The 22,423-nt window shown below is 31.8% G+C and overlaps 3 protein-coding genes across 6 annotated transcripts; 2 read left to right on the top strand and 1 right to left on the bottom strand.

Moving 5' to 3' along the window:
• Nucleotides 1-30: 30 nt before the first annotated feature.
• On the top strand, nt 31-4,304 carry LOC140047146 (calcium load-activated calcium channel-like). Its single transcript, XM_072091987.1, has 6 exons — nt 31-225; nt 620-697; nt 1,099-1,158; nt 1,484-1,598; nt 2,082-2,226; nt 2,809-4,304. The coding sequence occupies exons 1-6, from the start codon at nt 165-167 to the stop codon at nt 2,899-2,901; spliced, it is 552 nt and encodes a 183-aa protein (XP_071948088.1). The 5' UTR covers nt 31-164; the 3' UTR covers nt 2,902-4,304.
• A 586-nt stretch (nt 4,305-4,890) lies between these two features.
• On the bottom strand, nt 4,891-8,677 carry LOC140047147 (vesicle-associated membrane protein 4-like). Of its 2 annotated transcripts, none has more exons than XM_072091988.1 (7): nt 8,654-8,677; nt 8,034-8,203; nt 7,770-7,879; nt 7,362-7,462; nt 6,800-6,879; nt 6,345-6,396; nt 4,891-5,981 (listed from the first exon to the last, which is right to left on the bottom strand). In XM_072091988.1, exons 2-7 carry the CDS (start codon nt 8,097-8,099, stop codon nt 5,956-5,958), a joined length of 435 nt encoding a protein of 144 aa, XP_071948089.1. In that variant the 5' UTR covers nt 8,100-8,203; nt 8,654-8,677; the 3' UTR covers nt 4,891-5,955. The 2 variants fall into 2 exon arrangements, with proteins under 2 accessions (XP_071948089.1, XP_071948090.1); XM_072091989.1 differs by lacking the exon at nt 8,654-8,677 and adding an exon at nt 8,638-8,649.
• Nucleotides 8,678-8,732: 55 nt separating this feature from the next.
• On the top strand, nt 8,733-22,278 carry LOC140047140 (N-terminal kinase-like protein). 3 transcript variants are annotated; one of them, XM_072091979.1, is made up of 18 exons: nt 8,733-8,863; nt 9,200-9,340; nt 9,722-9,835; nt 10,298-10,527; nt 10,662-10,752; nt 11,049-11,204; nt 11,618-11,776; nt 12,045-12,266; nt 12,654-12,746; nt 13,598-13,660; nt 13,897-14,085; nt 14,206-14,281; nt 14,630-14,767; nt 15,250-15,401; nt 15,837-16,382; nt 17,906-18,043; nt 19,937-20,147; nt 21,135-22,278. In XM_072091979.1, exons 1-18 carry the CDS (start codon nt 8,750-8,752, stop codon nt 21,266-21,268), a joined length of 2,967 nt encoding a protein of 988 aa, XP_071948080.1. In that variant the 5' UTR covers nt 8,733-8,749; the 3' UTR covers nt 21,269-22,278. The 3 variants fall into 3 exon arrangements, with proteins under 3 accessions (XP_071948080.1, XP_071948079.1, XP_071948081.1); XM_072091978.1 differs by having other exon boundaries at nt 15,834-16,382; XM_072091980.1 differs by lacking the exon at nt 17,906-18,043 and having other exon boundaries at nt 15,834-16,382.
• The last annotated feature ends 145 nt before the right edge of the window (nt 22,279-22,423 follow it).

Genomic DNA, 22,423 nt, shown 5'->3' with positions numbered 1-22,423 from the left:
TTGTAAATTTCTTTCAAGCTAGGGGGTTTTCTACAACCTGATTGAAGGACGATGAGTAGCTTGTGTTGCTGTTATGAAACAAAAATTACATTAAAACACTAAATATACATAAAATTAACCTCATAATAATTTAGTAAATATATATAATACAATAAATAACAATAATGTTTGCTGATACGCTACTTATTGTCTTTATATCTGTCTGTACAGCTCTTCTTTCGGAGGGTAAGTCTACACTTTATTTTCATTTTGCTAGGCCACCTTCGCGCGTTTGCTGCGCATTCTTGTGGGTAGCGAGTAGCGGACAAAAGGCGAGTGTCGCTGTAATATATTTGATTTCTTGTAAAGGTCTCATTACGATTGGGCCTAAACCTTCCTCGAATAATTACCTTAATTATGTTTGAAATTACGATATGATTTTCATGAATAATCTTATAATTGATATTACTAATTAAGCCTACGTGTCATATTTCATTAATAATAATAAATATTACAAATTTTGTAATTTATGTTTTCAAGTCAAATTGAAAAAAAAATGGCGAAAAAATGAATTTGTAAAACGTTTAATATACAGTATTATGTTACATAATGACTTTTTTTGTTTGTTTTTATTATATAGGCATTACATACTTGTTGGTATATAGAACAGAAACATACAAAAAATTAAAAGCTGAAGTTGAAAAACAAAGTAAAAAGTGTAAGTTTATTGAAATACCATAGCACATAATTATAATTTACATTTAGAGGTTTTTCTCATGTTAAAAAAAAGTACTGTACGGTGTACCACCTTACTCATTTTTTGGTGGCGGTGTTGCAAATTGAAGAATAGTATTAGTCCAATAATAATAATATATATTTTTTAAATTTCATGCATCCAACAATGAGCTCCTGCTCAAACTCGCCAATTACAGGATGGATATTAAACTATTTCATATTTATAATGTATTATTGTGCTTATAAACTGAGTCTCATTTGAGGCTTAGGGAGTGGAATTGTAAGTTATAACCCTTGCACTAGGTCAGGATTTAACCAAGCTACAGCTTCACTACTTACATTTAAATTAATATTGAGGTACAATATATTTTTTTTACATATCAGTGGAAAAAACAAAAGAGAATTTTGGAGAATCAAGTGATAAAGGGCAGAAGAAGAAATTAGGTATGTTATTGTCTGTCTTCTTCATTGGTAAATTAATTTATAATTTATTTATTTTTTAGACATACAATAGTCTGACAGATTGTAGATGAACTCACTTTGTGTGATCCCTTTTTCTATACTGTACATGATTCTTAATCTACTGCAGGGCCGTAGCCACCAGTATGGTTAGAAGGGTTTCAACCTGACAACTTCTTCTCAGAGGCCTTTGACAACCCAATGACTTGGACAGAGATTGTTCCCTTTTCTTGTACTAACCGCACCACTTTATTTCCTCTGACTACATCACTGTACTCTGTTTTTAAATTAGTTTGTTTTCAAATTTTAGAACGTCAAGAAGAAAGGTTAAAGAGTAACAGTCGAGATCTGTCATTCGTCAAGATGAAGTCGATGTTTGCGATTGGTTTCACGTTTACCGCCCTCATGGGAATGTTCAATTCAATGTAAGTGTTACACTTTGAATTAAAAGTTGTAAAGCATTCCTAAGGGCCCGTTTATACAACACGGTTATACATTGGCATGTTGTATAAACAGAAATAGATTCCGTGTAGGTACTACTATTCTAAACGGGCCCATAACTACTTGAAAAGGCTACTTTTGGACCGGCCAGATTTGGCCGGTTGGTGAGCTGAAGTAGCCTCAGGAGACAAGTTGCCCTCTGTATGTAATAAAGATGAGAACATAGCAGCACAAATTTAGCTGTGACTGACCTTCCTGTTCACAAAACGGCAGTTAACTGTCATGTGTGAATGGCTCAGTTTAGGGGATTGACCTTCGTCTGTGAAAACATTCATATACATGGTAAGCAGATAAAGTAAGAAGGGTGTTGTATAAACACATCCTTAGTTACTGCAGTGTCTAAAAATCGACCGTCTTTAACAAATCCGTAGATTTAAAATAAAAATATTTGATTTATTTTGTTGCAGCTTTGATGGAAGAGTTGTTGCTAAGTTACCATTTACACCAATCAGCTGGATTCAGGGTCTGTCGCATCGCAATCTACTTGGTGATGATTATACTGACTGTTCATTTATCTTTCTTTATATTCTATGTACCATGTCCATTAGACAGGTAAGTAATTTAGATCCCTTTCACATTGCCTATGAAAATCCAGACTTCAAGCTCTGTCTACACTATCAAACTAGTTTGACAAAAAAAGTGTGATGTGCCCAAATATGGTGGTGATATGCCCAAATATGGTAGTAGTATAACATCATCATGTTTATATATGGGCACATCACATTTTTTTGTCATATAAAGTTTGATAATGTAGACAGAGCTTTACCCTTTCACAGAATATGATATGGTGTGCACCCCGGTTTGTGTTTAAACTCTGGAGTTGTCATAGACAATGTGAAAGGGGTATTGGCCCACATTTTGTGTATCCAATTCTTTTACATAGTACCATATGCACATTTTGTTGAATACAAAGCATCACAGTTTATCCTGTGTTTTCTGTGGTTGGAAAAATAGGAGCATGTGAATGAGGTTTATGAGTTGCAATTATCAGTTTTTTACAATTTGTTGCTTAAAACTGTGAAAAATTGTTCAAAAACGAAGTTGTGTGTATTACATGGTTTTTAGTACATTAAAACATTAATAACAATTTATATAATACCAGAATACTTAAATACACTATATTTTATCTTTTAGAACATACAGAAGTTACTTGGGTTTGCACCCTCTAGAGCAGCATCTAAGCAAGCTGGTGGATTCTTTAGCCAGCAACAAATGGGAGCTAAATAAGACACTGTTCATCAACAACTTTGTTTAAATAAAAGACCATATTAAATTGTCTAAAAAACTCTTTTACATTCATACAGTATTTTACTAAGAACATTTTAAGGGGGTAGATGGAGCTTTACACTGCATTGACCCACTCATCATATTAAAATGGACCTGAAATGGAATTTCGATTTTCAAGAAATTCACACATGTTATTTATATGTATCAAATTAACACAAGCCCATACAAATAAAAACTAAATGTATAGTATTTTGAGAAAAAACGAAATTTTAAGATACCTTGGTAAATTAGCGAAAGTTACTCACGCCATTGCAATATTCTATTTCAACGGCCGTCGGGAGCATCTATATTCACGACGTCACATATACACACGACGGCGATATCGATCGAGAGCGTGTATGCCGCCCGATAGTCCGTGAATGATCGACGGCCTGGAAAGATACGCGAAGCGTTGACACTAATACTAATTCAATATATAATGTTGTTGAAATATAGTGCCCTAAAATGTACTTTGTTTGTTCTAAAACCCGCATTTAGAAGGCCTAGGCCTACCTCCCAAACCTTTACTAATACTAGGCCTAGGCTAGGCGGTGCCCAGCGTGCGGAGTCGATCCACCCACACGTTTCATGTGCATCCAAAGCGATATCAACAACTTGCTGCTCATTGTCAAGCCAAAGTAAAATATGAATCAAATTCGTTTTCGAACTGCCTGATTCGTGAACAAATAAATTACCATCTCATATTACTAATTTAATTCTGCTAAACTATAAACTAAAGAAACTAACACATTTTAGCAGTATAAATTACAAACGAATACAAAATACACGAACGGAAAATATGGATACGCATCATTGCACACGGCGCTGTATCCCGGACAACGTTGCCAGGCTAACGTCGGTATTGCCAGAAAAAACCGTTGATTTGGAGATTTTAAATCGTCATTTACTCGATGACTAACCGTTTATACGGTAATAATTTTATCTAAAAAAATTCTAAATACGTTTCTGCAAAAGCACAAGCATTTTTTAGAAAATACTCCATAGATTTCAAGAGTTATAGCCAAAAAACTGCAAATTGTCCATTGGAGGGATAGGAATATATTCGCAAAGTGACGTCACCCGCGAATTTTTTTGATTTTCAAATGGGGCTTTCCCCAAAAGGGCGAATTTATATTTTATAACAATATACATTCTAGCAACACCTAATAGCCCCCAAAACATCATTCTAAAATGAAAAAAATCGAAAATCCATTTCAGGTCCATTTTAAGAAGAATTAACTATGGCCAGCCTAATATATTGTTTATACTATTAATAATGCAAGTACAGTACTGTATGCAATATATGTACAGTTTGTATTGTACAGCAGTAATATTGAGCAAGAATAAACATCATTCCTTCATAATCTTTTTTGTTTAATTTTATTGTTGCGATTTCAACATTAAAGAGCTTTTATTTCAGGATGGTAGACACGAATAAGGTGATCCCTTATAAGTGTATTCCGTCCATGTTACGAGCTGTTAAGATGATCCCTTATAAGTGTATTCCGTCCATGTTACGAGCTGTTAAGGTGATCCCTTATAAGTGTATTCCGTCCATGTTACGAGCTGTTAATCGTCTTGTTTGTTTATCATCCCCCAAATGAAAGCTTACTATGATGTTTACATCATGTTTTTTTGTGTTTAGTGGCATATTGTTTTTTTTTTACGTGAATATAAATCGTGGTAACTTTTTATGTGCCTATGACCTGCACTGTGTAGAGGAGGAGGAAGCAGTAACAAATTAACATGACCTCCAGGTCATAGCTCCCTAAAGCCTTGTCTACACTATCAAACTTTATGTGACAAAACGAATGTGATGTGCCCATATATGAACATGATGACATATCACTACCATATTTAGGAATATCACATATTTGGGCACATGACACCTTATTTTTCAAACTTGTTTGATAGTGTAGATAGAGCCTAATAGTTCAATGACAAGTTGAGGAAAGTTCCGCATAAATATATTTAATTTTCAAATAAAAGCATGATAAACTTATAAAATTAACAAGCAACATAATGCAAATTGCAAAACACATTGCGAAAACAATAAAAATGATTTGAAGAAAATATCTTTAAAATTATATTTTATAATTCAATAAAGATTACATACAATATATGAGAAACAACTTGGGTTTGGTATGTGTTTTAAGTAGATTTGGATTACCAAATGGGTCACTTAGTGTCATTATATAACAGGGTTCTTTCAGAGCCTTTTTAACATCAAATCCTAACCTGGAACCAATAATCAGGATGGCTGTACCAATCTCCAAGGTACATAATTTACATATTTATGTAGTGGAGCTGTAGCTTGGTGTTCCAATGTAATGGTCTGGGTTCAATCCTGGCCTAGTCTCATGACACTCAAATGAGGCTTAGTTTATAAGCACGATAAATTATAAAATAGTTTATCCACCCTGTAATTTGTGCTCGCTGTTGGATGCGTATGAAATAAATAGAGTTAGTGATCCTGTACAAACATGAACCATTTAGTCTACATTTGCAAAAGCTAAATAAATAGAAGACTCAAGTACCATATGCTTGCTTTTAACACCACTCTTTCTTGTTTAAGCTTGACTTAACCCTATATCAAATCTCTTGCACACATCCGTAAACCCTTATTTAGTCTATTAACAAGTCTAAATAAAATTTTAATTTATGGAATGCATTTTCTTAATAAAATAAAAATGATTAAAAACTAGTATAATTAGCAAACTACATTTAATCCTTACACTTACTGTAGAAGAAGTATAAATAAATATTAATAAAGACAACATTCTTTTCTAATTCCTTATTTAAATTAATTCATTGTTGAAGTTGACAATTGCTCCATATATGGAACAATAAATTCAAAACCTATTTTGATGAATTATGATCATACTAGTTTTATGGTTTACAAATACGTACATTTATTCTCTCTTAAAAATAAAGTTTGAAAAATGTTTTTAAATTTAAACATTGATGATCTGAGTATGATTTGACATTAAAGGTTCAGATTTCAAACTTGATTAATTATTTCTTCTTCAAAAACAAGGGCACTGAAATGAAAAAAAAAAAAATTAAAATCAAGAAGTTAAAAAAAACCAATTAAATACCAAATACACAAAAAGACATTCTAAAAATAACTTAATGTGGTGGTTTTAGCTTAGTGAACAGACAAGGACTGGAACCTGGAACCTTAGAAGCATACATGTCAACCACAAACTAATGTATTTATATCATCCACACGCCGTTTAATGATTTGATTGAAATGTTTGTTTATGTGATAGAGGTTTGCAAACATGTTTATCATAAGATAGGCATCTTTAGGTGCTCTATCCAATGGTGAAATATGTAATAAGTATTTGGAAAAAGTTGTGTATGAGTTGAGCAAAACATTTTTTGTTCAGTGTTACACTTACAAAATATGACTAATAGTACTATGCACACCACAAACAGTATCACAAGGCGTGTCTGAAAGAAAAATGATATTGATATATTATATCATATAGAAATTATGATACAAGTATTTAATCCTGTTTGTAAACAGTGTGTATATATGTAGATTAACTTTATTCATCATACTGTAGATATGAACATTTATGAAAATTGAAGATTTTACACTTAAAATATAAACAATTAAAAAAATGTATGTATACTAGAAAACAGTGGGTGTAGTCACCATTCACACTTAGGCCAAGGGAAACACTTAGCTTTAAAATTAAAAAAAATCTCCTATCTAAGTGAATACAATTTAAGAGAAATACTTAAATATTTATTGAGTTAAATTAAATACTTAATATTTAAGGGAAATGGCCACAGTTGAATAGTTGAAAACAAATGGAATGCAGTAAATAGATCCCAGTGTTCAACCCACCTTACATTCCTTCCACCAAAAGTGTGAGCGTAACCCTTTAGCACTGACACGGAAGGCCATTGAACTTAACGCTAAATCATCTGAAAAAGTTAAGAAAAACAGAGGATGTTGTATAAGAGAGGTTATTTAAGAAGCTCTGTCTACACTATCAAACTTTATGTGACAATAAAATGTGATGTGACCATATATGGACATGATGATGACATATCACTCGTATTTGGGCACATCAAACTTTTTTTGTCAAACTAGTTAGAGAGTGTAGACAGAGCTTTAAAGAGGTTTTTTTTTTACTTTTTAGGCATTGCAATTGTATTTACTTTACATTTAAAGCTTATTTTAATATCCTGCATAGATAAAACCATTTGGATTAAAATGACTTAAAAGTAATATTAAATTAATTAATAGATGCACTGATAATGTTTAAATAACATAGTATCTGACTCCAAATAACGAGAGGCAAGTCACGATTCGTTATTTAGAGTTTTATACTATATAATAAATTCATTATTCATTACTTTTGTTGTTAATACATACTCTACTTTCGCCATCCTACAATATTTACCTGATTTGTCTTGTAATTCTTCAAGTTGTTCCCCTCTTTCCAGAACTTTTTCTACGTTATTTCTCATCACGTCTACTACTTCATCTACTTGTTTTTGCGTCCTAAATGCAAAACAAAGAATAGACTAGTAAAAGTATGAATCAATAATGATATTCACGCACTCCAATTAAAGGCCACACAATACTCCACCTCCCCTCCCACCCACTTTGTTACAATTTCTTTCAGCACACAGCTAAGAACAATTGACTGGCCTGAGCAAAAATGGCAGTCCATCCCATCGGGCAAGTAAAAACAAGTTGCTCTACACAAAACAAAGTCTTGAAACACGTCTTTTAAAGTGGAGTAGAATTACACATGACTAAACAATCCTGATCAGTATAATCAAGCAAAATGCTTTAAAACTTGTACCTTTGAATACTAGTATCAAACTTAGATGAATTTGGTAAGGGGCTTTTCCTGAGGAAGAAATCATCGTCGTCATCATCATCATCATCGTCACGATATTCCAGTAAATTTTCCTGAAAAATTTCAATTGAGAATAATTTTATTAATGATGAATAAAACTAATAATTTACTGTAGTTGAACAATAAATATATTTATTTAAAAAGGGGCTTCGACTCCTTGCTTGGCCCCTTTAATTCCATCAAAGTCTAATAAAATTTGAAACATACTCGCTCAATCTCGCGTGATCCAAGCATATCACTCTCTTTAAGGTGCCGCTTAAATTTAGGAGGCATTATTGGGGGTGTTTCTTGGGTCAATAAATATACTGCCAAATGTCTTCACATTATAAAACTAAGACAACTTTAAATTCATCTAATCAGCTTTCTTGGAATCATTTCTGAAAGTAAAATAGATAAAATTAAAACCTATTTTATTTTATGTATTTAAAATTATTCATTTGTTATTGTATTTGTGATTTAATAAGATTCTAAATCATCAAGTTACATTACATTTGTGCATGTATTATCAGTAAGCTACTGTAAAACTTGCACTGTTTGCCCTAGGCCTACATATCTATGCTACTTCTGTATCTCCACCACTACTCTGTACCGTATATTCTATTCTAATGAAATCAATGGCCTTAGTTAGGGGCTCCGGCTAGCCTAGCCTATGCCTAGGTTTGAGGTCCTTAGATTCGGTCTGTTTCCAATCGTATGCTTCAAACAGTGGTTACATAATATATATGATATTGTTATCTTTATAAAAGAAGGTCTTTCACAAAAGCTAATGTTTCCGATACTAAAAAAAAAACCAAATCAAAACAGTTTATACACAGAGTAGTACGTACAATGTTGTTTCATATCATTAAAAGGTCAACACACTTTATTACATCATAGGTCATGACCTGACGTACGTGTCCAGTTTTTCAAATCGACGGTACGAAATGTGGTCCTTTTTTTCAAGAGATCCTACAAAGGATTTTGCTTTTGAAATTGGTGAATGTATAGATTCTCTCGAAAGTAAATCTATTTGGTCGCTGCACAGTGGTAAACGTAAGGTAAGACCAATTTGTTTTACGTAAATTTGTGTATGAAATATCTAGGCCCTTGAATTCATCAGTTGACAACCACGTTTCGTTTTGCCCGCCCGGGTTCGAATGTCATAATCGAGGGGGAGGGATGTCGTGTTTGAAATGGATTGACTCAGCCTAGGAACAAACACGAAATAAGTAGTTTGGTGCTTTATTTGTTTGATTATTACAGTACTGTTGTTGTGAAATAATAGATACATTTTATTTATTAAAGTATTTAAGAAAAATGAAAATTTGTTTGCTAATTATTATTAATAATTAACTTATAAAAATAAACCTTTTTATTTAATTTTTAAAATAAAGTCAAATGGAGAGGAAGTATCAGTATTTGTGTTTGATATGAAAGAAACAAGTGAAGCTAAGACCCAGACTGCTAAGAACGCACACAAGAGACTCAAGACACTGAGGCATCCCAACATTCTACAGTACATTGATGGTCTTGAGGTAAATAAAGTAATTAACCTAATTAAGAAGATAAACTAATTTAGTAGTATTACTCAAATGGTTTGACTTATCTTGATCCACACACTCTCAATTCAGTCACATTTATTCAGCAATATATATTTACATTGTTATTTCAGGAATCTTACAGAGAAATGTTTATTTTCTGTAGTGTTAATACCCTTTAAAAAAATGTTGGGGAAGAATAATTCAGCAGTCTATTTCGTGTCTAGCTTACCTGGATATACCAACATTAGCCTCTCTCTCCTAAGAGAGGAATACATTACGAAAAGAAGAACATATCTCACCCCGTCGGATAATGGTATAGTCCGTTACCACATAATTTTTTTTTTATAACAATATCTTTTTTAAAATGTTTTTTAGACAGAAACTATGATATATGTAGTGACTGAAGCAGTTTGCCCGCTAGAAAAGTATTTAAAAAATGCAGAGAAAGCAAATGAGTTGGTCATTTCTTGGGGTCTTCATCAAGTAACGGTAAGTGACGTCAATATTAAGCTCTGTCTACACTATCAAACTTTATTTGATAAAAAAAATGTGATGTGCCCATATATGGACACAATGATGTCATCACTACCATATTTGGTCACATCACACTTTTTTTGTCATACTAACTTGATACTGTAGATAGAGCTTAAAACTTTAAAATGAGTTTAATTTGTCAAAAGTTGTGTAATTTGAAATACATAGTACGCACCAAAATGAATTGGTTATATCTGTTTTTAAAATGTTTAAATATCTCTTAAATAGCCTTTGATATTAAAATTCCAATTTTAAATTTGTTTATTCTGAACATCACATGGCATTTGATTCAGTTGTTGCCACTGCCAATTGTGATTTTAATAAAAATGAACAGATAAAATGAAACCATATAACTTATAAGCTATAGGTTTATATATTAAATATATTAAATTAATTTAAATTTATATTTTTTTGCAGAAAGCGTTTGCATTTTTGCTGAATGATTGTAAGTTAAAACACAACAATGTACACATCGGCTCTGTGTTTGTAAGCAAAGCTGGTGAATGGAAGCTGGGTGGAGTAGCATACATATGCGCTGCGGAGGGAGAAGGAAGCACGCCCCCAAACAAGGGTATTCAAGGCCTACAAAACTATGACCCACCGGAGATGTCTGATAGTGGACGAATGAGGAAGAAAACACATATTTGGTGATTATAAGTTTATTTATTTGACTTTTTCGCTACATACAAAAATACAAAAAAGTAAAAAGACAGTGAAAAGAACATTTTTTCCCTATACAAATAACGATTCAAATGTTGTAACCATTTTTTTTTTATTGCAGGTCAGCGGATATGTGGGGGTTAGGATGTCTTCTGTGGGAGGTGTTTAATGGACCTCTTCCACGTACATCCTCACTTAAGTCATTAGGCAAGGTAATCTTGTTAACATTTTCATTTAAAAAAAAAGACTAATCAAAAATCTAATCTAAAGCTCTGTCTACACTATCAAACTAGTTTGACAAAAAAAGGTGTGATGTGCCTAAATAATTATGGTAGTGATATGATATCATTATGTCCATATATGGGCACATCACATAAAGTTTGATAGTGTAGACAAGGCCTAATCTGTGCAAAGATAGCTTTTTACAATTCTGAATATATCCTAGTAATATTTTTTAAAACTTTTTAAAATTCAAATTGCATAATCTTAACTTGTTTTTTTTTTCTAGATTCCTAAGTCACTAATTAGTAATTACTGTGAATTGGTCGGTGCTAACCCAATATCCAGACCTAACCCAGCAAGATTCTTACAATTCTGTCTAGAAACAAATGGATTTATGGACAATAGCTTTGTTAAAACCAACTTATTCTTAGAGGAGATACAGGTAACTCATTTTTCCTATTTTAATCTGCGGAGTAAGACCAGTTTAAAATCTGTTCAGGCTCATGTATATTACTTGCCAAATAAAAATTATTAATTACAATAAATAAATAAATACAAACAATATCTAATCCAACAATAGTCATAATGGTTTATTGTTCCTATAAAATATATATTTACTTTTTTCATTGATACTCAACTAAATTTATGTTTGGCCTTTATTTTTGGTTTTTAATGGAAATTTGTAATAAAATAAATTTTAAAGCCGTGTCTACACTATCAAACTTTATGTGACAAAAAAATGTGATGTGCCCATATATGGACATGATGATGTCATATCACTACCATGAATCTATTTATCTATTTGATCTTATTCTGTAATTGATGATAAGCAAAATATATTATTGATTGATACAGATAAAAGATGCAATAGAGAAGAATAAGTTTCTAGCTGGTTTAAGTTCTAGTCTTGATGATTTTCCAGAAGAGTTCTGTCGCTTCAAGATCCTTCCACTACTTCTGCAGGCATTTGAATTTGGCAATGCTGGCTCAGCGGTCCTCACACCTTTATTGAAGGTAAACAACATGCTTTATACATCTTCAAAACATTTTTTCATCTGGTTTTATATGAAATATCTGTATACAATTCTTTACATTAAACCAGTAATAGATATGTACGTGTGCGAACTAATCTTCATCTGGCACATACCACAACTTTCTACTCCCCTTAAGGGTCCCTTCGTGTCGAGTGCTGCCATTAATTGGCACCCGTTCGTTGTCCAAATTAAATTTACTTGAGAATGTTATTGTGAATATTAATCGTAAATAAACTTGATTCCCTCAGCTTGGCAAACTCTTAGAAACAGCAGAATATCAGACAAAAGTATTACCGTGTGTTGTCAAGATGTTCACATCGACCGATAGAGCAACTCGTATCAAGTTATTACAACAACTCGAAGATTTCATTGAGTATTTACAATCGGCAGTTGTGAATGATCAGGTGTTCCCTCATATTTGTCATGGGTTCACAGACACAAACCCTGCAATCAGAGAGAGCACTGTCAAGGTAGGAGAAGTACTTCTTTACAGTATTTACTTAAAGCTCTGTCCTCACTGTCAAACTTTATGTGAGAAAAAAATGTGATGTGCCCATAAATGGACATGATGTTGTCATATCACTACCATATTTGGGCATATCACTACCATATTTGGGCACATCACATTTTTGTTGTTAAACTAGTTTGATAGAGTAGACAGAGCTTAAGGGTCTGTTATGTTGCAAACACAAATAACAGGTCTTAACTCTTAAAGATAAGTTTACTTGAGTATTTTAAATTCCCACTTTTTGGAAACAACTTGTCTTGATAACTCCTGTCAATTTTGATACATTTTTGTATGCTATTTGCAAATTATTGTAAGAAAGTTCAAGTATTTTATTTTTTTTTTTTTTCAGGCAATGATACTTCTTTCAGAAAAATTGAATGATCATAATTTAAATGTTGAGGTGATGAAACATTTTGCCCGACTTCAATCTAAAGATCCTCAGGTTAGTACAGTAAAACTATCAGTTATTTAATCAGTTACATTACTTAATCAGTTAGTCAACCAATCTCAATTAATCAATAAATCAGATAATCAACCAATCTCAGTTAATCAACCAATCTCAATTAATCAATAAATCAGATAATCAACCAATCTCATTTAATCAACCAATCTCAGTTAATCAATAAATCAGATAATCAACCAATCTCAGTTAATCAACCAATCTCAGTTAATCAATAAATCAGATGATCAACCAATCTCAGTTAATCAATAAATCAGATAATCAACCAATCTCAGTTAATCAACCAATCTCAGTTAATCAATAAATCAGATGATCAACCAATCTCAGTTAATCAATAAATCAGATAATCAACCAATCTCAGTTAATCAATAAATCAGATAATCAACCAATCTTGGTTAATCAATAAATCAGTTAATCAAACAATCTCAATTAATCAATAAATCAGTTAATCAATAATCTCAGTTAATCAATAAATCAGTTGAGCAACCAATCTCAATTAATCAATAAATCAGTTAATCAAATCTCAGTTAATCAACCAATCTCGATTAATCAATAAATCAGTTTCTCAATAAATCTCAGTTAATCAATAAATCAGTTAATCAATCAATCTATCAATCTTAGTGATTCAATCAATTAATCAGTTAATTAACCAATCTCAGTTAATCAATCAATCAATCAGCCAGTCAGTTAATCAATAAATCTCATCAGTAATTAAATCAATCCGTTAATCAACCAATCTAATTAATTCAATCAATCAATCAGTTAATCAATAAATGTCAATAATTTAATTAATCAATCAGTTGAATATTAATTGTCTGTCTGTTTTCATTTAGGGTGGTATACGAACTAATACAACAGTTTGCCTTGGCAAAATAGCTGGTCATCTAAACCCAGCAGTAAGTATTCAAATCATAATATTAACATAAACACTAATACATCCTATTGGGAGTTTTTCCCAGACATTTTTATTGCCATTCTTTATGTCTTTATCTTTATTTTAAAAATGTGATGTGCCCATATATGGACATGATGATGTCATATCACTACCATATTTGGGCACATCACACTTTTTTTGTCAAACTAGTTTGATAGTGTAGACAGAGCATTTTAGAAAATGTTGATTTTTTTACAGACAAGACAGAAAATACTTCTATCAGCTTTCACTAGGGCAATGAAGGATCCGTTCCCGCCTTCGCGCATCGCTGGTGTCATGGCGTTGCACGCCACACACAATTTCTTCTCATTAAAAGACACGTCACTTAGAATTCTACCGGCAATGTGCGCTCTCACCGTTGATCCTGATAAAAATGTTAGAGATCAAGTAAGTCATTTTAAATATTTCAAAATATTTTATTTTTGTAAAATGTATGTTCATGTTTCTCCGGAAATGTAATGTGTTCAAAAACCTAATGAGCACTAAATTAATTATTTTTCTTTTTAGACATTTCGTGTAATAAAACATTTTGTCAAAAAATTAGAAGATGTTTCAGAAAATCCAGAAAAATTAGAAGAAATGGGTAAGAACTATAAAATTACTATTACTATTTAGGAATTTATTGTAGAAAAAAACATTAAATTGTACAAAACGATGGACAATTCTAAATCAGTATATAGTTATACACTGCACTTAATCTACTTTTTAAAATGTACTCGGAAATCTGGTATTTTTTATTTACTGACTTCTTTCTTTCTTTAACAAGTAGACAATTCTAAATACAAATTACATACAGTATATAGTTAATCTACTTTTTAAAAAAATGTACTCGGAAATCTGGCATTATGACTTCTTTCTTTAACAAGTAGACCAGGAATCAATTGTCTTAAATTATAGTTAGATGATTGTTGTTTGATAAACTTTGTTTCAGAGGCAGATGTAAACTGTGCATCTAACAGCCAGCAGAATGCAGCTGGATGGGCAGGATGGGCGGTCACGTCACTCACATCAAGGTTCTACAAAGGAGGCCCTCAACCTGCTCAAGCGGAACGTATACAAGACAAAGAAGGTATGTAGAAAGCCCTACTATGTATAGAATGAAAGTAGAATACATGCTACAGTTAAAGCTCTGTTCACACTATTAAACTAGTTTGACAAAAAAGTGTGATGTGCCCAAATATGATAGTGATATTATGTCATCATGTCCATACATGGACACATCACATTTTTTTGTCAAACTAGTTTTATAGGGAGACCTAGTTTATGTGACAAAAAAATTTGACATATATGAACCTAATGATGTCATATCACTACCACATTTGGGCATATCACTATCATACAAGTTTGATAGTGCAGACAGAGTTCAAGAGATATTAGACTAGCATGTGAGAGGTATGAGTTGGAGATCTTCTCCTGACACTGATCATCAATCCTCTCTCTTGTACTGAAGAGGTCAACTAAAGAAATGCTCATGATTAAAATATACACCATTGACAAACAATTATTTCAAGCTCTTCTTTATTATTATCTAAAAATCTTACTTTTAAACAGTCAAGAAAAAAGAAACGGTTGACGGTGGTAAAGAACCAGTAAAGTCAGAAAAACCCACTAAAGATGAAGATAAATACGAAACAGCAGATTCCGCATCAGATTATGAGAGAGAGGATACAGAACAATCGGAAGATGGATGGAGTAATAAGGAGGTAAAACAAATGTCAATGAACATTACTAAAGGGTAGTTCCAGATTTAAAATTGTTATTAATTATAAAATATTAACCTTTGTAATAACATTCATTCATCAGTGGAAGGTTACTTCCATTTATTGTCATTTGCATATAAAATTATGTTTGATAATTGATCTGCAATAACCCTACATATTTTTCATCAGCAGTAAATTAGAACGAACGAAATTAGTCTTTTTTAAGTGGTGGTGTACAGGATTTTTTGTGTAATATTATTAGATAATTAGGAAATTCTCCAATATTTAGGCATTTAAAAAAAAAAGTATATAAATTAAAAGTAATCTATTTTACACAGGAAAATACTATTTTTTATTAGAAGTACAGTAGTTACCAATTTAGTATTTGTAAGTCATTGAAAATTGGTAAAATTACAACAGAATCTTTGTTTTCAGAAGACGTCAAGTAATAAAAACAAACCTGATCTATCAAATCAATGGGAAGATGACAATGACAATTGGAACAATGATGATGATGATGAAGAATGGGGGTCAATTGAAACAACACAATCAACTAAACCCATTAAACTTAACAGCGGCAACAAACAACCTGATAACTTTTTTAGCGATTGGCAGGATGATGGATTATCATCATCAAAACAAAAGCAAACAAACAGTAGTAAACGAACTGAAAAATCACAAAATGTCGCCAAGAAAATAACGAGTCGACCTTCAAGTTCCGAAACCACCGGTTGGGATAATGACGATGATGGATGGGGTGATGTTTTAAATAACTCAACAAAGATGACGAAATCAAAAGATAAAAAATCTGTACAGAAGAAGAAAGTTGAAAAGGATGATTTTGGATGGGGTGAGGATAATGATTGGGGAAGTATGGAGACAAGTACTACAAAAGGAAAGTTTGATTTTGATGAAAGCGAAGGAGGAGGAGGAGGAGGATGGGGTAATGATGATGATTGGGCACCGATTGAACCAAAACCTAAGGTTAGATTACCTAGATTTTATATTTATTTATATATTGATTGATAGATTATTTAGATTTTTTGATACAGTACATTGATTGAGATATTAATTGATAGTTTTTAAATTTTTTTCGGCCTTCATGTCTGTACCCATCTAATATAAATATATACATTTACAGCGTTTGGGAGTTTGTAATGTACAGTATTATTAATTTAATATTATTGATTGATAAATTGATAGGTTAATAGTTCATATGTTATTGATTGATAGGTATTGATTGATAGATTATTGATTGATATATCATCTTTTGATGTGTTTTTTCAATATCGTGTTTTTTTAATAATTTGTTGTGTACAAACTACAAATTTTATATATTTGATAATAAATGCTGTGCAAGCAGCGCATTCATTCATTCAAATAAAATTTAATTATACTATAGCTTACTAATTGATATATGGTTTTTATATTATTTATTGATAGATTATTGATTGATATATTTTTAATTGATACATCGTTTGAATATACAATTGATAGATATTGATTGATTGATTGATTGAATATTGACTAATAATTGATGATTTTTTATTGCTTGACTAAAAATTTGTTATATTCTCTTTGGTGATCACTTTCAGTATGCTTACTGTCTACACTATCAAACTTTATATGAAAAAAAAATGTGATATACCCATATATGGACATGATGATGTCATCACTACCATGTGAGCACATCACTACCGTATTTGACCACATCACACTTTTTTTTGTCAAGCTAGTTTGATAGTGTAGACAGAGCTTTAGTTCATTAACAACAAATGCATGAAATAATTAATGCAATAACTTAGAATGAACTTTAACACTTCTTATATAAATATTAAACCTAATTGTTTGTTAACTGCCAATTTAGTTCCGGAAAAACACTTTTAAAAGAAAAAGATGCACAGGTGGTTTATACACATAAAGCCTTGTTCCCACTTAGACGCAAGCAATGAGATGACAACCACATGTGACAGTTTGGACAATCCATCTGGTCAGGATTATTGTCAAATTACTTACATCCAAGTGGGAACCAAGCTTTAATGCATTCATATATTATAGACTTCATAGAGCAAGCAAAATAACATTTTAATGTATTTGTATCTGTGCACCATCTCAGTCACCTTCCACTCACCTACCACTTTTCATAAACATACTAAACATTTACCATACATTATGCATGTTGTAGGATTTAAATTAAGACTTAACAAATAGGCGTATTCGCCTGTCTAAATACGTACTTGCAGTCGCAATGCTCGTATAGAAACAGCAAGGAGTCTGAAGAGATAGAGCTCCACAAAACAGACCAATTGTATAAGCCTTTTGATTGAAACTAATTAGATTATTAAAGCATGGTTTAAAATCTTAGCATAAACCGCAATGTAACCAAGGTCTGATACCGCATGCATTGAAATTCTGTAATAATTCGCATGGAAAGAACCCAAACTATGTGCTAAAAAAACAAACCTAATTTGAACTGTCTCCCTCTAAGAATATCTTTTTAATGTTAGACTCCCCCACCAGGCTGGACCGAGGATTTGGACTTTAAGAAAGTGGATTCAGACTTAGCACCAGCCAGTGCATATGACTGGGGTCAATCAGAGGTCAATGAGGATTTCTTGTCCATTGGAGGGGCAAATTCAGATGAAGTAAGGATATCAACATCTCTCTAAAATCAAGAAGAATGAATAATATTAATGTCAGAGTTTAAAACAAATTTAATATTATCAATGTTTTTCGTTTCTTTTTAAAAGAAATTATTATTTTTACTTCACAATGATCTTAGGCACAATTTTCAACGTTTTTATTTACGTCATATTTTACATCCATAAACTTTTTTCATTCATTCTAAAAGTTTAAAATATTTTCTCTCTTACTTTTCGGGCCATTTATATCAACAATGCATTTTTTCATATTTATCTTCTGCTTTTGAATCAAATCACTTACACTTTATGGGGTTAGAGAAAACTAATCAAATATGTGCATCTTTTATTAATTATAATTTATTTCAATCAGGTTATTGGTCATGGTTAACAAAGTGTATACAGGCTTAGTAAATTACCTGGTTAAAGGGTCTTTCACACCTGTTCCGAAACCGTGCCGGAACAGGTGTGAAAGACCCTTAAGTTGGTTACATAACAACCAAAGTTTGTTCATAATACCAACTAAGCTTTTACTAAGCTTGAAAGAACTTAACAGTGGCCACTCTCTCCAAATAAGACTTTAGAAGACCTGAGTTCAATGCATTTAAATTGTGAATTAGTCAGTGTTGTTGGAGCTTTTCTTCTCTCTGTTTTCATTATCATACATGGAATATAAAACACAATTATTAGAAAGTAATGAGGTATATTGAAATTTGAGAACAACATGCAAACAAGTCTAACACCCATTTTCCAGAAATCAGTAGACCCCTACAACAATTAGACATTTGTTGTGTTTTTGTTCATGTTGTGTGTTGCTGCCATGGGAATTGTTAAGTACCATTGAATGTCTTTACACCAACCATACCGATTGTTATTTGTTTGCCTGTCATTTCTATTTTTTTTTTATAATTATGGTACACTGTATAACCCCACAGTATGTATATGAACAATAAAAGGGGAATCCCCCTTAAATTTCCAGTGAGAGCATTACTGTTGAAAATCAATAGTGTGACAATAATAAGCTTGAATTGCAATAACAGCATGCCATTATTGTTGTCATGTCTTAAACTATACATTTCTTTTGCTCTTATACTACTACTAGATAATTTGTTGCTATTTTTAAATACATTGTATACAATTAAACAGTCCAGTAGCCATGGCTACGGATCAACATAACATAACAAACTGCATCTGCATAATTTACAATCCAATCTTGCAATCTTGTAATCTTGTGGTTGCTTTGCAGCAGCAATATCTTGAATATAAGATGAATATTAAAACCAATATTATTCCAAATAAAAAATCTCAATAATAATATAGTTCTATGCAGAATTATTATACACATCTCCCTCCAATTAAAGACCATTCTAAATATCCCTCCAATTAAAGACCGTTCTTAATCTTAATATCCCTCCAAATTAAAACCATTATAACAATTTATTTCCAAATATAATATCATAAATATATAATCATTTGCAACCAAATTATATTATAACCAGTATCCAATTCCAAATATTCCTGTTTATAGTGAGAGTTTATGAATAATTGAGCTTTTTTGCAGTATTTTATTACAGAAAACAAAAGATGTATAAAATATAATTTTCCTTGAAATCAATGAAAAAAGTGTCAAGTTTCTCGATCAAAACAGAAATACTGTAGCATAATTTATATTGACCAAACTTGCCCCAAGTCTGTATTCATTGACTTTTTTTTATTTATTTGTTTTTATTTCGATTTTTGTCTGAAAATACAAGCTCAAGTAGTATACGTATGAAATGCCATATGTGCCAAAATATTTATTTTTTTATTAAGACAAAACTCTGTCTGGAACCCAGACTAGACTTGATTATGGAATGAATAATTATGTGTAGTAATGGATGTCATTATCATTACTTTCAGAATAAATTGAGCTCTCTTGGAGTAAAGAAACAGTCAAAGCCAGCAACGCCAAAGACCAAAACCACCAAACCAGCTGCCAAGGCCTCATCATATTCAAAGCCTACCAGTAAAGTGTCCAAGGCAGTACCAGATGAGTGGGGGAGTGACAGTGGGTGGGGTGAGGAAACTGAAGCCTGGGGAGAAATTGATGCAGGAATATCAAATGAAACAGGTAAACATCAATGTTGTAATATACAGTATTTCAAATCAATATATTATTACAATGGATAGTATATAAATAATTATAAATCATTATAATAAATAATTTGCAATGCAATGAGTGGTGAGTGGCCAAGGGGTTAAGACAGTGGAACCGTAATACCTTGTCAGATTAACATTGGCAAGGGTTTAAACCTCACTCGCTCCATTGTTCTGGTAGTAGAACGAGTCTTCTCAGATAAGGATATAAACTGAGGTCCAGTGTACACATCTGGCTCATGTGCACTTTAAAGAACCTAGTACATCTTTCGAGCTGGCCCATGCTATAGTATATTGACCCAGTTATGTGGTGGGTGATAATTATTTTGAAACCTGAGCTGCAAACTAATGAGATCGAAACAGAAAGTCTGTCTGCAGCTTAAACATAATTACCGTATATTCAATTTATCAATTTGATTTCTGGGGCGTGTGCGTAGAATTCCATTCTGCCGTACCACGCCGAGAGTGTTAAAGAGACGCCATCCAATCAAATTTGGACAATACCATGAAAGCCCTAGTTGTCTAATGGTTAGGAAATCTGCATATTAAGCAGAAGGTTTCGAGTTCGAATCTTGGTTGAAGCGAGTTTTTCTCATTCTTGCAGATTTCCTCATTTTTATCGTTTAAAATTAAATAATTAAATTTCAGTATATCACCGGGCGGTTTAGAATTTATTCTGTGCCTGTGATGTTGATATTCACTTTGTAATATACACACACACATTATAATAGAATATGTTTATTAGTAGTAGTACCATTTTGTTTAACTAGTATTTTCATACAATAGCCTTTTACTATATCCTCAAATATTGACAGAGATTTTATTTTTTTCTGTACTATGTAAACACTTAATAAAACACAAACAAAACAGGAGACTATAAAGACTTTATATTGAAACTACCAATTTGCTTTCTTTCATGTTTTTTATTTCAAAATGTTGAATATTTAATTTTATATTTCAGAAACAAATAAAGCAGATGAAGCAAAACGAAAAAGGGAGGAGCGACGGCAACAACGAGAAAAGGAAATAAAGGAAAAACGCGCAGCGAAGAAAGGAATGGGTGCAATGAAACTAGGAGGAGCAAAGAAGGATTGAAATAATTGTAGAATTATCGACATTATCATTCCTGAATAGAAAGCTAATTTACTAATATGGTAGTAATGTGCCCAAATATGGTAGTGATATGCCCAAATATGGTAGTGATATGACATCATCATGTCCATATATGGGCACATCACATTTTTTGTCACATAAAGTTTGATAGTGTAGACAGGGATTTACAACTTTATCTTAAGCTTTCTTTCCTCTTGGATGCAACGCAACAATGCAGGCTAAACATAAGTGAGTTGACCAATCACAAACCGCAGTTCAAGTGATCCATCGAGCCATATTATACTTACGATAAAACCATCATAAATTAATTATTCAGTGTCACTTTATAACCTCCTTGTAGTATATCAATTAAATATGTTCATTTCCACTGAAATGAATACAAGAATACAAGAGTACAGTGTATATAATACATACATAAACAAATGAATGTAAAACCAATAGGACAATTTAATGTTTGTATCGGCAAGAGTTACGTGGGGCGGAGTCCAAGAAGGATTTCAAATTTGTTAAATGTCTAAGTGCTAACATATAATAATAGTCTGTGAAAAATAGACATCAAATTAGTAATTAGCATAATTTAATTTAACTGTCAAGAGATGGGAGGGGCTATCCCCTGGATCCTGAGAGTGAGATTGTCCTAAATTAAGGTTAGCAATAATGTGTTATGTGCTAATGGCAATATACTTTAAAAGTATAATGAATGCTTAAATTGTATCTCATAAATCATCTTCAAAATGTGGGGGAGGGGGAAACTTAGATTTCACAGCAGTTGTAGGGCATATCCAAAATAATGATGTATGGTACCAATTAATAATAATCTAAGATCTACTTCTAAATTTTAAAATAAATTTTTATGTTTTTTTAGGTGTTTTCTTTGTTGATGTAGAATGTTGATGTATTCAATTGTAGCTTGGTATATGTATATTTATTTCTTGAAAATAATATTAGATTATTAATATATTATTTTCTAACTTTTAAAAGTTATTTTTCTACTTCTAATCACAATTAAAGTAATTTTTATTATTAAATTTATTATGAGATAAATTAAATAGTATTTAATTTGTGTGTTATGTGGTTTCATGTCAAAAAATGTATTTTAAGTTCAGTTACAGGCATGAATTTTAAATATAATATCTG

The sequence above is a fragment of the Antedon mediterranea genome, chromosome 4 (genome assembly GCF_964355755.1).
Source record: "Antedon mediterranea chromosome 4, ecAntMedi1.1, whole genome shotgun sequence".
NCBI lineage: Eukaryota > Metazoa > Echinodermata > Crinoidea > Comatulida > Antedonidae > Antedon > Antedon mediterranea.
Note: the sequence above shows the minus strand (reverse complement) of the source record. Positions and strands in the feature narration are given on the sequence as shown.